The 13,395-nt window shown below is 38.8% G+C and overlaps 1 protein-coding gene across 40 annotated transcripts in view; it reads right to left on the bottom strand.

Annotated features, from left to right (window-relative positions):
- Positions 1-13,395, bottom strand: part of PTPRD (protein tyrosine phosphatase receptor type D) — a 1,703,394-nt gene that overhangs the window by 39,533 nt on the left and 1,650,466 nt on the right. For all 40 annotated transcript variants that reach the window (XM_048850700.2, XM_048850704.2, XM_048850702.2 and 37 more), the window contains 2 exons: positions 5,047-5,166; positions 4,421-4,575 (listed from right to left, as the gene is read on the bottom strand). In XM_048850700.2, the coding sequence (XP_048706657.1) occupies positions 4,421-4,575; positions 5,047-5,166 (275 nt within the window). The remainder of the gene's footprint in view (positions 1-4,420; positions 4,576-5,046; positions 5,167-13,395) is intronic.

A 13,395-nucleotide genomic window follows, 5' to 3' on the forward strand; every position in this document is an offset into this window, starting at 1 on the left:
TCCCAGTGGCTGCGGTTCGCTGCTCCAGGCCAATGGGAACTGCTGGAAGCAGCGGCCAGTATGTTCCTCGGCCCATGCTGCTTCCAGCATCCCCCATTGGCCTGGAGCAGCGAACCGCGGCCACTAGGAGCCGCAATCGGCCGAACCTGCGGACGCAGCAGGTAAACAAACCGCCAGGCCCACCAGGGGCTTTCCCTGCACAAGTGGTGGAACAAGTTTGGGAACCACTGGTCTACCTAATGCAGAATCCTCAGGTTTAAATCTGCATTTAAAACAAAAATGCTTTTTAAAAAAGTCACCTCTGCAAATTAAGACACATCAGTGTGGAAGCAGAAGTTGTGCTGTGATAGTGCTGAACTACTCTATAACAAAGAAATGAAAGGATAAATGTTTAAAATTTAATACTTTGTAGATAAAGCAGCATCTATCTAGCTTAGGTATTTCTAAGGTGACTATTACCATGGAATATAAGCATCACACTACTTATGCCTATTGAGCCAATCAAGATTTGGACACATATCATGAATTAGACTTCTTGGATTTCTTTCATCCTAAAATATCAGTCTCTTTTGAATTAGCTTATTTTTCCTCTTCTAAGTTTCACTTTTTAAAAAGTGCTGCTTATATTGCTGTCTTTGCCAAAGTATTACACAAGTAGGGATCACAGAATTTGGTACTATATGCAGAAATTATTCCTAAATTTGTTTAACTTTTTGCTCCTTTAGGGCTTGTCTACACACAAAATATGCATCACTTTAACTAGCTTGATATAGTTAAAGCTGTACAACCCCCCAGTATGGATGAAGATATATCAGTATGGGTTATTCCTGTATAAGAGGCACATTTATACAAGTATAAGCTTTTGTGTAGATGAAGCCCTAATCTTGTCTTTGGAACTATTTCAGAAGCTTAATGTCACTATTTATTCCCTTCAGAATTGAGTGTACTTTGACAGGACTGCCTCTTAATATCCTATTACCTAAGAATACATACCTACTTTCTCTTACTCTTTCTGAGTAACTAAGATCCTTGACTGCTGTACTGTATGTTTTACATTTCTGCAACACGTTTTTTTTTAAAAAATGATCTGATCAAAACTCAGTATTTCACATGCAGCCAAACTGTCAATTGCCAGAGCTAGAATAATTTTCAGTAACACACACATTTTTCTCCTTCCTGGATCTTATTAGTACATGACTAGAGAGAGAGGATTGTGTATTCTCTTTGTATTTTTTTTGTTTTTGATTTTGTATTGATCTCATTATACAATATTCTCTATGTATTAGATATGTACAAACCATTTATCTGACCATAACTTATCTAGTCCGGTCATTCAGAATGTTGCCTCCTATTTTGTATCAGCATCTAATTTAATCACTTAGGACTAAGAACTCCTTCCTGGTCACTGATCCATAAAAAGAATCCATCCTAACGTTTTCAAAGTGGTACTCCAGTTGTCACTTCCCTTCACTTCAAACTGTTTCCACTAATAAACACACTCTATCTTCGACATGTAAGTAAATTCTTTATGCTTTCAACTAGTTCATCCCAGGGGGTTGGTGGCACTGCAGTATACTAAGCCAGCCCTTCAGCTACAGTGACTTTGGTTCAAAACTGTCTCAGCTCCCACATTTAAATCAATCTTTAGATCTTTATCTAACCTAGAAGATGTCTGTCTATAATCAATCTTCAGAGATTGCCATATCTGTTTTTAAGAGACATAGTGGACTGGAATAGCAGGAGGATTGTAGGTCAAGATTAAGGTGGATTGGTAGAAATGTGTGGAAAAGCATGCATTAAGCCCCTTCACTTACAATACCTATATGTTCCCAGTTCTTAGTCTGTTGTATTTATAGAGTCAAATCCTCAGATCCTTTCTAGGTTGTTAATCATTCCTTGTACAGGCAAACTCCTATTGATTTCAGTGAGAGTTTACCAGAGTAAAAACTGAGGAAGTTGTTCAGCATTCAGCCCATGAACACCACCACAACCGTCAACAAAAAACCACATCAAATTTATCTAGACTTTCAATGAAAATGTAGCTCACTCCTGTGCTATACGTGCTTAGTGGCCTAGCTGATTTGTCTTTTCGGCTGTACTGTGTTGAAAGCTTTTTTGGCACTGAGGGAAATTGCATCCACAGCTTCTCCCTGTTAATTGTTTCATTAGCTTCTACCAAATGTATACATAAAAAGCTTATAAAATTGTATTAATATTTTTATAATCTGTCATCATTACTGTTTATTGAGCCCTGGCAAAGACATTAATCTTACAATCTAAATGTCCCATTGTGTACCTCATACTCAGAGTGGGCAACAATGACACATAATAAGATTTTTATTCACTTAAATGGGACTACTTGCATAAGTGCTGCTCACCATTAGCAAGGGTTGCACAATCTGGCTCTGCATTAGACGGACAATAACTTTCAGATACATCAAGGAACCTTGTGATGGTCTAGTCTCAAAGCAATACAGATTTAAAAGAAAACAACCCAACAAACCAACCAAACCACTACCACCACCATCACCACAACCACTTCTTGCTTTGGTGGAGTAAACTTTGCAATTTTTGACAGGAAAATGGTGTTTTTATAGGGAAGTGAATGAGCTTTGCACACAAACAGAGGATTTAGTATGGAAGTGTGCTAAGATGGGAAAAAGAAACAAAAAAGGCCCTTTAAAACAATGCTAATGAGGAAAACAGGAATTGAGAAGTAGACAGGAGAATAGGTAGTGCAGCTCTGAAAGGGAGGATGAAAAGCTTGAAACTGAAGTGGAAGGTGAGGAAGCTAGTGGAGAATTTCAGGGAAACTGATTACCACTCAGGAAAGAGATCATGGAGTCATCGTGGATAGTTCTCTGAAAACATCTGCTCAATGTGCAGCGGCAGTCAAGAAAGCTAACAGAATGTTAGGAACCATTAAGAAATGGATTGATAATAAGACCGAAAATATCATAATGCCATTGTATAAATCCCTGGTACACCCACACTTGAATACTGCATACAGTTATGGTCACCACATCACTAAAAAGATATATTAGAATTGGAAAAGTTACAGAGAAGGGCAACAAAAGTGATTAGGGGTCTGGAACAGCTTCTGTATGAGGAGAGGTCTTTTTGTTTGTTTTTTTAAAAGACTGGGACTGTTCAGCTTAAAAAAGAGATGACGGGGGGGGGAGATGACAGAGGTCTATAAAATCATGAATAGTATGGAGAAAGTGAATAAGGACGTGTTATTAACCACTTCATATAACCAGAGGTCACCCAATGAAATTAATAGGCAGTAGGTTTAAAACCAACATAAGGATGTATTGTTTCACACAACACACAATCAACCTGTGTAACTTGTTGCCAGTTAATGTTGCGAAGGCCAGAAGTATAACTGGATTCAAAAAAGAATTAGACAAGTTCATGGAGGGTAGGTCCATCAATGGCTATTAGCCAAGATGGTCAGGACCACTGACTCCATGCTCTGGGTGTCCCTAAACCTCTGACTGCCAGAAGTTGTGATTTGATGACTCGGGTTGGATCATTTGATAATTGCCCTCAGGGACACTGTGATCATCTAGTCTGACCTCCGGCATAACACAGACCATAGGACTTCCCTTAATTAATTCCTGTTTGATCTAAAGCACCCCTTTTAGAAAAGCATCCAGATTTGATTTAAAAATTACCAGTGACAATGAATCCAGTACAACCCCTGGTAATGCATTCCTCATGCTCTCTCTGAGCTTCCATCCAATCTCTGTTTTAAAGTGAAGGACTAAACTTGAGTCTGGAATTCAGGCTTTTCTTAGTCTTTATAGCAGTTCCCTTTTATCTTCTCTAGATTTCATGCTATTTGTTTTAATGTGCAATATTAGAAACCACAACAATTTTATTACTCAAAAAAATACCAGAACATAGTTTCTCTAAAATACAGTCTTAAACCAAGAGCAAACACAACACTGCTTCTTTTTCTCCAGTGACTTCCGAATATGCCTGTGTGTTAACTATCCCATCTACCCTCTCTGCTTATAGACTTCTACTAACAAATAGTATATTCCATTCGCACAGACTCCATGTATTTTAAAATGAGATCCCATTGCACAAACCAAAAATCTTTCTCTGAATCCATCAAATTTGGCAATTTTGCACTTGAATTCCTAATTTGCCTTATTTACCTGCCCATAAGTATGTTGCCAAATATCCAACATTTCATTTTACAATCATAGAATGTCACTGAGATGCAAAAAAACCCACTATATCATTGAGACCAAGCCCTTTCATAGCATGGGCAGGATGCAATCCCAATACAGAAGAAACGCCCAGAGGCACAAAGGACATTATTCATATACTTTAAAACACAGGGCATTAATCATAAAAAACAATTTCAGTGTGATATTTCAAGATGCTTTGAAGTAAAGTCTGTGCCTACCTGCAATGCACCACCATAGGTCCAGCATCAGGAGGGTTACAAGTTTTGACTCGTCGTAGGAAAGCTAGGAATGGTGTAGGATGTTCTGGAACTCCGTGGTCAGGCCAGGCAGTGAACTGGAATTGCCGCACTTCTCTTTTCTCACTTGAACCATTCTATCAAATCAAACCTTTTAATGAAACAACTGCTATCTGATGCTACGGCAGCACTATGGAATGAAGTGATGGCATAACTGCGCATAATGATGAAAGCCAGCTAAACCTCATATGGGAACACAGAAAAAGCAAACTCTGGCTATCGGAGAAAAATACAGCTACTCTAAATTGCTGGTTTTGTGGCTCAAGTGACATGAGGGTTTTAGTTATACGTTACAGCACACAGCAACAACTGCCTGTGCTTCAGCTAATTCTTCATTCAATTAAACTGTTGTTCACAGCGAGAGCTCCATATTTACCGATAAACCACCAGCCTGGGTGAAAAATGCATTGTGATAACAGAAGAATTGTTTTATTCTTCACTGTTGCAAATAGGATCAAAATTTAAGTAAATCCTTAAGAGATCTGATTTCTCTAAAGCAGCCTTTCCTTTAAATGATGGGGGCAGGGAGGGCACCACAGAAAACGTACCTTGTAAAGTGCAAATGTTCGAACACAGTATGTTGCCAATTCAACAGTGTCTAGCAGGGTCACTTGGATCAGCCCATAGGTCTCTGTCCCTCTGCTTGGCCAATACTGATCACACTTCACCTATAGTAAATATGTAACATATTTCATTTTACATATTAATATATTTATTTACAGTATTATGGGCCAGAGCCTCAGATAATGTAAATCAGCATAGCTCTATTAAAGTCAATGGAGCTATGCTGTTTAACAACAGGTGAGTATCTGGTGCAAAACATGTACTTTAATGCTCACAGGGATAGTTTTTCTGGTTGCGGCTCTTAGTACTGTTTTACTATGGCTACCTTGATTTATGGTATAAATCAGTGTAACTCCATTAAAGTCAACAGAGCTATACCAATTTACACCAGCTTAGGATCTGGCCCCAGTCTTCAGATACCTTTTTGGGGCGGGGGGCAATACAATATTGCTACGAACTTATGTTTTTAAATCTTTCCACCACACTGCATATATTCTGAATGTTTCACATTAGTTCCAACATATATAACTTGATGTTCTGATGCTAATTTAAACCATATTTCAGTATGTACAGAAATATATCACAATGAAACACTGGATTTCTATGGCTTTTAGTTCTTTTAGTTAGTGAATAAAATTAATAGAATGGCACCAATAACTATGAAGTGAGTTATAGGAAACTATAATTTCCTTCTCAGTTCATTGTTATGAAACATATCAGAAAATTACATCAACAGACATGTAAAATACATGGTTTGATAGAAAGAATTCATCCATCAAATTTTAAGACGCAAGCCATTTCATCCGGAGAAATCTACAATTTCAAAACATTGCATGTTTAGTTTAACAAGCTGAAATAATTCTGTATAAAACAGATGCATAATACAAGTATATATTTCTTATCTTTCCTGAAAATGAATGATTTGTTTAGGTTAAAGATACCATCTATGATCCAAAAGGCTAGGGGAAAAAGAGTTGTTGATTTTTTAAGACAATCACAGTAATAGTATAAAAACAATATAAGGTTTCAATAATTGAAAATTCTTTTATTTGAAATTATTGATATATGATGCTGAGGCACACACTTATGAAATCAATTCTTACAAATTAGCCTGGCTAATACAGTAAAGAAATAAGCTATAGTTTGAACCCTGTTGGATCCAAATTGAATCCAAGTCAGATCCAATCCTAAAAGAACAATGAGAACAAATACTGTATTGTATTCCCGATAAGAACACAAACTGCTGCTCTGCGTGTGTGTGTGTTAATCCAAGTTGTTTTTAATTATCGAGAGAAGAGGAGAACACCCAAGAACACTCAGACGTTCTTCAGCTTTTTCTCCCCGCATACAGATTCAGCAGTCTTCCACATACCTTGTGAAGCCAGCACCGTTCCCGAGCACCAACATCCCATACAGTTTGAGATTTCAAAACATTTCAGTCACTCTGAGGAAAAACAGGAAGGGGTCTACAAATCACTGCAGATCTATGTCACCACTATGGTTGGGATTGTGCCTCCCAGCCCCCCAGGTAGAGAGACCCACTCTAGCTTTGATTGAGTTAGCATGCTCAAAATAGCAGCATGGGCTTGCCACCTGAGTTACATGTCTGTTCACCTGACCTCTGGTGGCTGGCCCAAGCCATTGCAATGTGCTGCAACATCCACACTGCTATTTTTAGTGCACTAGCTCGAGCAGAGTTAGCACGTCTTTCTATCTAGTCTGGGAATAGGGTGACCAGATAGCAAGTGTGAAAAATCGGGACAGAGGGTGGGGGGTAATAGGAGCTGATATAAGAAAAAGCCCCAAATATTGGGACTGTCCCTACAGAATCAAGACATCTGGTCACCCTATCTGGGAAGCATATATATATATATATATATATATATATATATAAGCATCTCCCAGTTGCACCAGTTCACAAACCACCATTTGAGAAGCTGTCATCTGGTTGAAGAACAGAAAAAAAACCCTTTAACAATTGAACCTGCTGGAAAAGATGCACTGGGGGCTGGGGTGGAATGTTTGACAGGAAGTGATGTCCTAAATCATACTTGGATGTCTAAAACAAAAGGAACAAGTTACTAATGGGAATTTGATTTTTCTACACTCTTAAAATAGGGTGATCAGATAGCAAGTGTGAAAAATCGGGACAGAGGCTGGAGGGCAATAGGCACCTAGATAAGAAAAAGCCCTAAATATCAGGATTGTCCCTATAAAGTTGGGACATCTGGTCACCCTATCTTAAAATGAACTTCATAGACTATAATATTTTATTAATAAGAATTAGGAAATTACCACCTTCTGCAGTTTTCTGAAACTTTGGGAGAATTAATATTGGTGGTTTCTCCAGAATGTCTGTGATTTATTTGTAAGATGTCTACAGTAGGTGGAAGCCACACAGGTCTTGTGTAGACTAGATGAAAGACACTTTTTTCAATTGTGTTAGCTCAATCCAGCTATCAACTCACTGAAGATCTCATTTATCATGAATGTAAACAAGATTAACACTTTTAGCTCAATTTTAGCAGGTCCAGTTATAGCTTAGGGACCTGCCTCATTCACGGAAGATGCCACATTAAATGCTTTTACACATTCAAAAGACTTATTAGTTAAAGCTCTCGTTTTGGTCCTTAGCAACCAGAACACAGATGCATTACTATAATTACGTTTTGAGTTAATAAGAAAAGAAACAAATTTTAAAAACTTCAATTTAAAACTATAAATAAACCTAATGCAACTTTTAGTATAATGCATATGAAAACTGAATGTATGTGTATGTGAGAGAGAACGTATGTGTTTGTCTATCCATCCATCCATCCACCTGCTTAGCTCTACAAGCACCTCCCACTTTCAAATTATATTTCAGTAGAAGCTGTACCAGTTTCCAGTAAGCAGGCCTAAGGAACGCTAGCTTTCATACTGAAAATACTTGATAATAACATCTCCCAAACGGATCTGGAGAGAGAAAGAATGCATCATGTTCAATATAGTTAATTCAAGGAGGGGAATTTTCTATAGCTTTTTGAAGTCTCATAAAGCTTTTCTTATGTTGTCTCATCCTTCCAGGGATGTAGCATGCCATTTACCTTCCCATAAGGAAAAGATATGTTGCGGCCTAAACAAATTGAAAATGTTCCTTTAAGGCCTTTATTCTCCAAAACATACTTATTTCCTTAACGTTCACTAATAAATTCCATGTCAGACATTAGGAGGGTCACTGGAAGTGCAGTGAGCTAATGGTAAGAATGCACTCAGATTTCAGAAGCCTGTAGAAAACCACTCTCTTCAAATTAATCTTGATGAAAATAAATTAGTTTTTCTTTCTTTTGGGTGTGTGCATTTTAACCCCTCCGCCGTGCATACACACACCCTTTGGTGCTGTCCTGAAATATTTCCTGTGAGAGCTGCTGTTCCTGGGTCATGCTGCTAGAAGCTGATGCTACTTGTTCAGGAATATTTGCAACTTCTGGTTCAGTGCATCGTGTTATTTGAAAATGGAAGCCGCTGACTACAAATATTGAATGTTTAGCGGAAACAAAATGGATTTAAGTTTAGAGTTTGGAAGATCATATGAACTGTAAGTTGATGGTATTACAGCAAGTACGCAGGCTTTTATTCTCTTTCCTTCTCCACTTGTCCCAACATAAGGCGTTTTCTCTTTCAAAGATGTGCCGTCCCCTGCCCGCCAGCCTCTCATGCTCTGTGATCATAGATATTAAATTCTCAGGACACCTAGCAATTTTCAGTCCGATTTATCTTTGTGAGAGGTTAAAACAAGACTTTTTTGGCTGGATTTCAATGGCAAAAGAATATTAAATAGTATATCTTAACTGTCAAGTGACTATTGTGCCGGTAGAGTCACTATCATTAAAAGTTTAGGCCAAGATTTTCTGAAGTGAATAGTGCTTTTAGTGCCCAACTCAAGACAATTAAAAGGGGCCTGATTTTCAGAGAGCAGGTGCCCATCACTTTCTGAAAATCAGACCCCTTTAAGCTGACTGAAGTTGGACACCAAAAATCGCCAGTCACTTTTGAAAACTGTGGCCATTATCTATTATGTAATGCTTCTGTTTGAGCCTAATTTGACTGCAGGTCCCTTACAGGAAGGGACTGTGTACAGTGCCAAGCAAACTGATGGCCTTTCATACATGAAATAAATAATGATGATGATGATGATGATGATGAAGTGGGCCTCTTGCACTTCCTCTCCAGATGCACACATAGCAACAATTTATTTACATGGTCAGTCCATCGAAAACGTAACACCCTCCAAAAGATTCAACAATACTCCCCACCCACTTCCCCTTATTTTACTCACCCCTCCCAACCTGGTGACATGTTATCATGCTAACAAACCAACTGCTACTGAGGTAAGGGATGACATTAGCTGACATTGGTTCAAAAGATGAAAGCATTTATCATGTAGTCTTAGTGCTATTTTTATACAAGACACATTAAGATCATGATAGGCACGTTCTTATAACTTCAATACTCTCTCTCTCTTTCTCTCAGGCTCTTTCATACAAAGCAGCCAAATCCTTGTTCTTCATGGTACTATGAGCACTCACTGAAAAGAAAGCTGTAGGAAAATTGAATGTAGATTTTTTTTCCCCAATCGGAATGAAAAGCCTGAGACTGTTTCAGAACTGAGACGTTTAAATATCACCAAAGAATATTCATGGATATTCACACTTCAACAAGCCACAGATACCAGGGAAGATACTTGCTTGCCTCAACAGAGCTGAAAGAGGCAAGTTTCCATATGAGCAGGCACACACAAAAATTCCTGACATTCACAGGTAGAGACAATTTTCCAGTACAAAGTTCTACCACTCAGCCTGAAAAACTCCTTGAGGGTATTCCTAACATGTAAGTCAGCTGTTGCAGGCCACCTGAGACTATAGAGATAAAATGAAGTTCAGGAATGAGACAACAAACTAACAATAGGCAAATCCAGGCAGACTACACCCCTTGCTGCAAGAACAGCATATACATTTTGAATCTGGAAGAATAACAGTTTATACAAAAATGGCTTTCTTTCAGTTTTCCTATATACATACAAGGGTGCTCACTTCTACACAGAATTTGGGATAGTTCTTCTTAAAAAAGGAGACTTTTCTATAATGATGCTAAATAATTAATAAAATAATAATAATTTGTCTTGAGATTTTAATTTATTTATTCAGAATAGAAAAACAAATTATCATGAAATGATATCTGAACAGTATCAGGTCAGACTTTACCATTGATTCCCCATGTCAAAACTGAAAGATGACAGATTCAACCACATAACTTTCCATTAAAAATAGAGTTCAAGATGTTATAAAATTACTTGTGGTTATAGGTTCATCGGTTTTTGGGGCACCTAGTTTGAGACAATTTAAAAAGCGCCAACATTCAAAAAGAGCAGAGCAGTACCTTTATGGTAGTGAAGGGGTGTAAAACTAAAAATGCTAAATTCAGATAAGTACCCAGAAGTTTATAAGCTTGCTTGAAGCTTATCCAAATTGCTTACATCTTTTGAGTTTGTAAAACTGGGCTGAAAATATGGAAACAGTAGACTCTCCTGCAACATAGTTCAGTTTCATTTAAGGTCCTGTCTATACGAGCCTTTAAGAAGAGGTTAAAACGGCATTTAAACACAATTCAAATAACCTTGCAGCAAAAACAGCTTGTAACATACCAATCAATTAGCAAGTTAACTCCCTATTTTTTAAAAAAGTATCTAAGATAAGATCAGTGATACTATTGTCACAGGGTGCAGCCCTCATCGCCCGACTGGCGCCTTCTCCTGGTCATGCTGGGGATTAGCTTGAGGCCGACGCCACACTCACAGTCTGCACACTGTGTCTCTGTCTCTGCTCCCGCCTATGGCTTCTCTCCCAACTCCCAGAAGTGCAGCACCTCAGCCCTCTGGCTGGGTCATCATCTGTTTTCCCCTTCTGCGGGGAGTGGGGGGGAGCATATCTGTCCAACAGTCCAGCCATTTCCCCAATGGTGAGAGCAGGGGACCTTGGCCTGCCCACTAGTCTGGGCCCAAACACAGGGACCCTGTAAATAGCAGCCTCCTGCTGCTCCTCTGTAACCTCCATCAATGCTGCTATATTTCCCTTCCCCATGGCCCGAGCACCTTCTTTGTCCTTACCTCAGGCCACTCAGCTCTTCAGTCCCAGCAGCCAGCAAGGAGCTCCCTCTCACTTCCCTGGTCCCTGCCAGCAGCTGCTCTGTCCAAGGTCCTTAGTTCTCTCAGCCCTCCAGGGATGCAGTCCTTACTACCTTGGCTCCCAGCAGCAACTGACTCTACCCTGCCCTGTGGCTCTTCTTATAGGGGCCTGCCTGGACTCGGATTAGCTGCTCCACCGAGCCTCTCTCCTATTGGCTGCTTCCCCATACAGCCTCCCTTGGCCTCTATTAACACTTTACATGATAGGGTGGGGCAGATGCCCGATCATACAAATTCTAAATACAGGAAGATACTTAATTGATAATTCAAAACAAAATCTGTAAATTACTTCTAATTTGATTCTTAAAACTAAATGCATCACAGATTGGTATACACGAGAGCAAACTAAGGTTGGACTCACCATCATATTTTTAACACAATTCTCCCTTCCACCTGCCTCAACCATCTACCCAGGCATTTACAATGTTAAATTTAAAACACTCTTTAAATCTCTTTTAAACACTTAATGTGGTCAGTGAAGACAGGGTCTTAGGGATCCAATGTGAAAAAAGAATAAAAAATTATTTTCCCAATCGTCTTGCTTACAATGATCGTTTTAAAAGCTGAGATTGACAGTCATTTTGTCTGATACTTTGTAAGGGCCAGATCATGATGCACTTACACACAGTGAGTACTACCTTATTTCATAAATACTACCATTGACTTCAGCGGGACTATTCTGGGTGAGTATGGGTAGCACACTGACACCTAAGGGGGAAAAAAGTAATTTTGCACCATTCTGATTGCCACTTTGCTATAGTCATAGAATATTACAGGTCATGGGAATACCATTATAACCTGACCAGCTTGCCTTGTCATTAAAATACCTCATAAAGCTCACTCTGCTCCTATATCATAGAGATTCTGCTCAACACATAGGTCTGATTTTGGAAGCTTACTGTTTAGAGCCCAGAATGTAGTGTATTGATCAGTCCAATAAGGTAATAAAAGTGGGTTTGCTATACTCCACCCTTAGAACAGATCCCATTTTGTTATACCATTTCTTGGTTTCAGCCAAAGCCAGAAGTGACAGGCCAGAATGGTACAAAAATGAAAAACAGCATAAGGACAAATGTTATATATTTATGAACCTCAAAACTTCAAAGAATAGTCACTTTGGGTTTGGTTTGAGTTTTGGGTATAAATTTGAGGGTCACCCATTCCTACCCTAATGGATATAACCAGTAAGCAAAGATCTTATAACCACACAGATATCTGTCCTATAGCTCAGATTGACTGCTTAGGAAACCCATATAAGAAAATATTCTTCTGTGATTGCATGGGTATTCAATGTCCAGATTTACAGAAAACCCATTACAAAAACAATCAAGATGATGTAATCATCATGTATTACATAAACAGACAAGATGGGACCAAATGAGAGATGATAATGCTCAGAAAGTATGGAACTTGTACATTCAGGAGACTCTCTGTCCTACAGCAGCATATTTCCCAGAATAACCAAACACAAATAGAAGACACTCTAAATTATCTACATATTTCTTTTCATGAATAGCACAGATTTCTGCCAACAGAAGGTGCTAGATGAGCAAAAATTCAAGTAACTAACCGGTTCAACCTTGATATTCCTATCAAGAGCTTGCTACACAGTAGTAACAAGGAACAGTGTTGTCATAGAACAGGAACTAATCGTATTAAAAACAAATAAGAAGTCTCTATTATTGCAGTGCTAAATGCTCAAAGTGAAAATAATTTATTTTACATGTAGGTCATCTTTTTCCAGGACAATGGGAGAATTATGTGAGGCCAGCTCTGATGTGACACATCCTTTGCTTTTTCTTTGGGTCCAGGCTACATGATGGAGGAGACCACTTGCTAGACACATACTGGAAAGGGAAATCTACTAGTTCATCAGAGAAACAGGTCTACCCAAAACAACTAAGAAAAGCCTTAGAATAACTTCATCCAACTGCAAAAGCGGCAAAGAGTCCTGTGGCACCTTATAGACTAACAGACGTATTGGAGCATAAGCTTTCGTGGGTGAATACCCACTTCGTCGGATGCATGTAGTGGAAATTTCCAGAGGCAGGTATAAATATGCAAGCAAGAATCAGGCTAGGGATAATGAGGTTAGTTCAATCAGGGAGGA

Source organism: Caretta caretta, chromosome 5 (genome assembly GCF_965140235.1).
Source record: "Caretta caretta isolate rCarCar2 chromosome 5, rCarCar1.hap1, whole genome shotgun sequence".
Taxonomy (NCBI): domain Eukaryota; kingdom Metazoa; phylum Chordata; order Testudines; family Cheloniidae; genus Caretta; species Caretta caretta.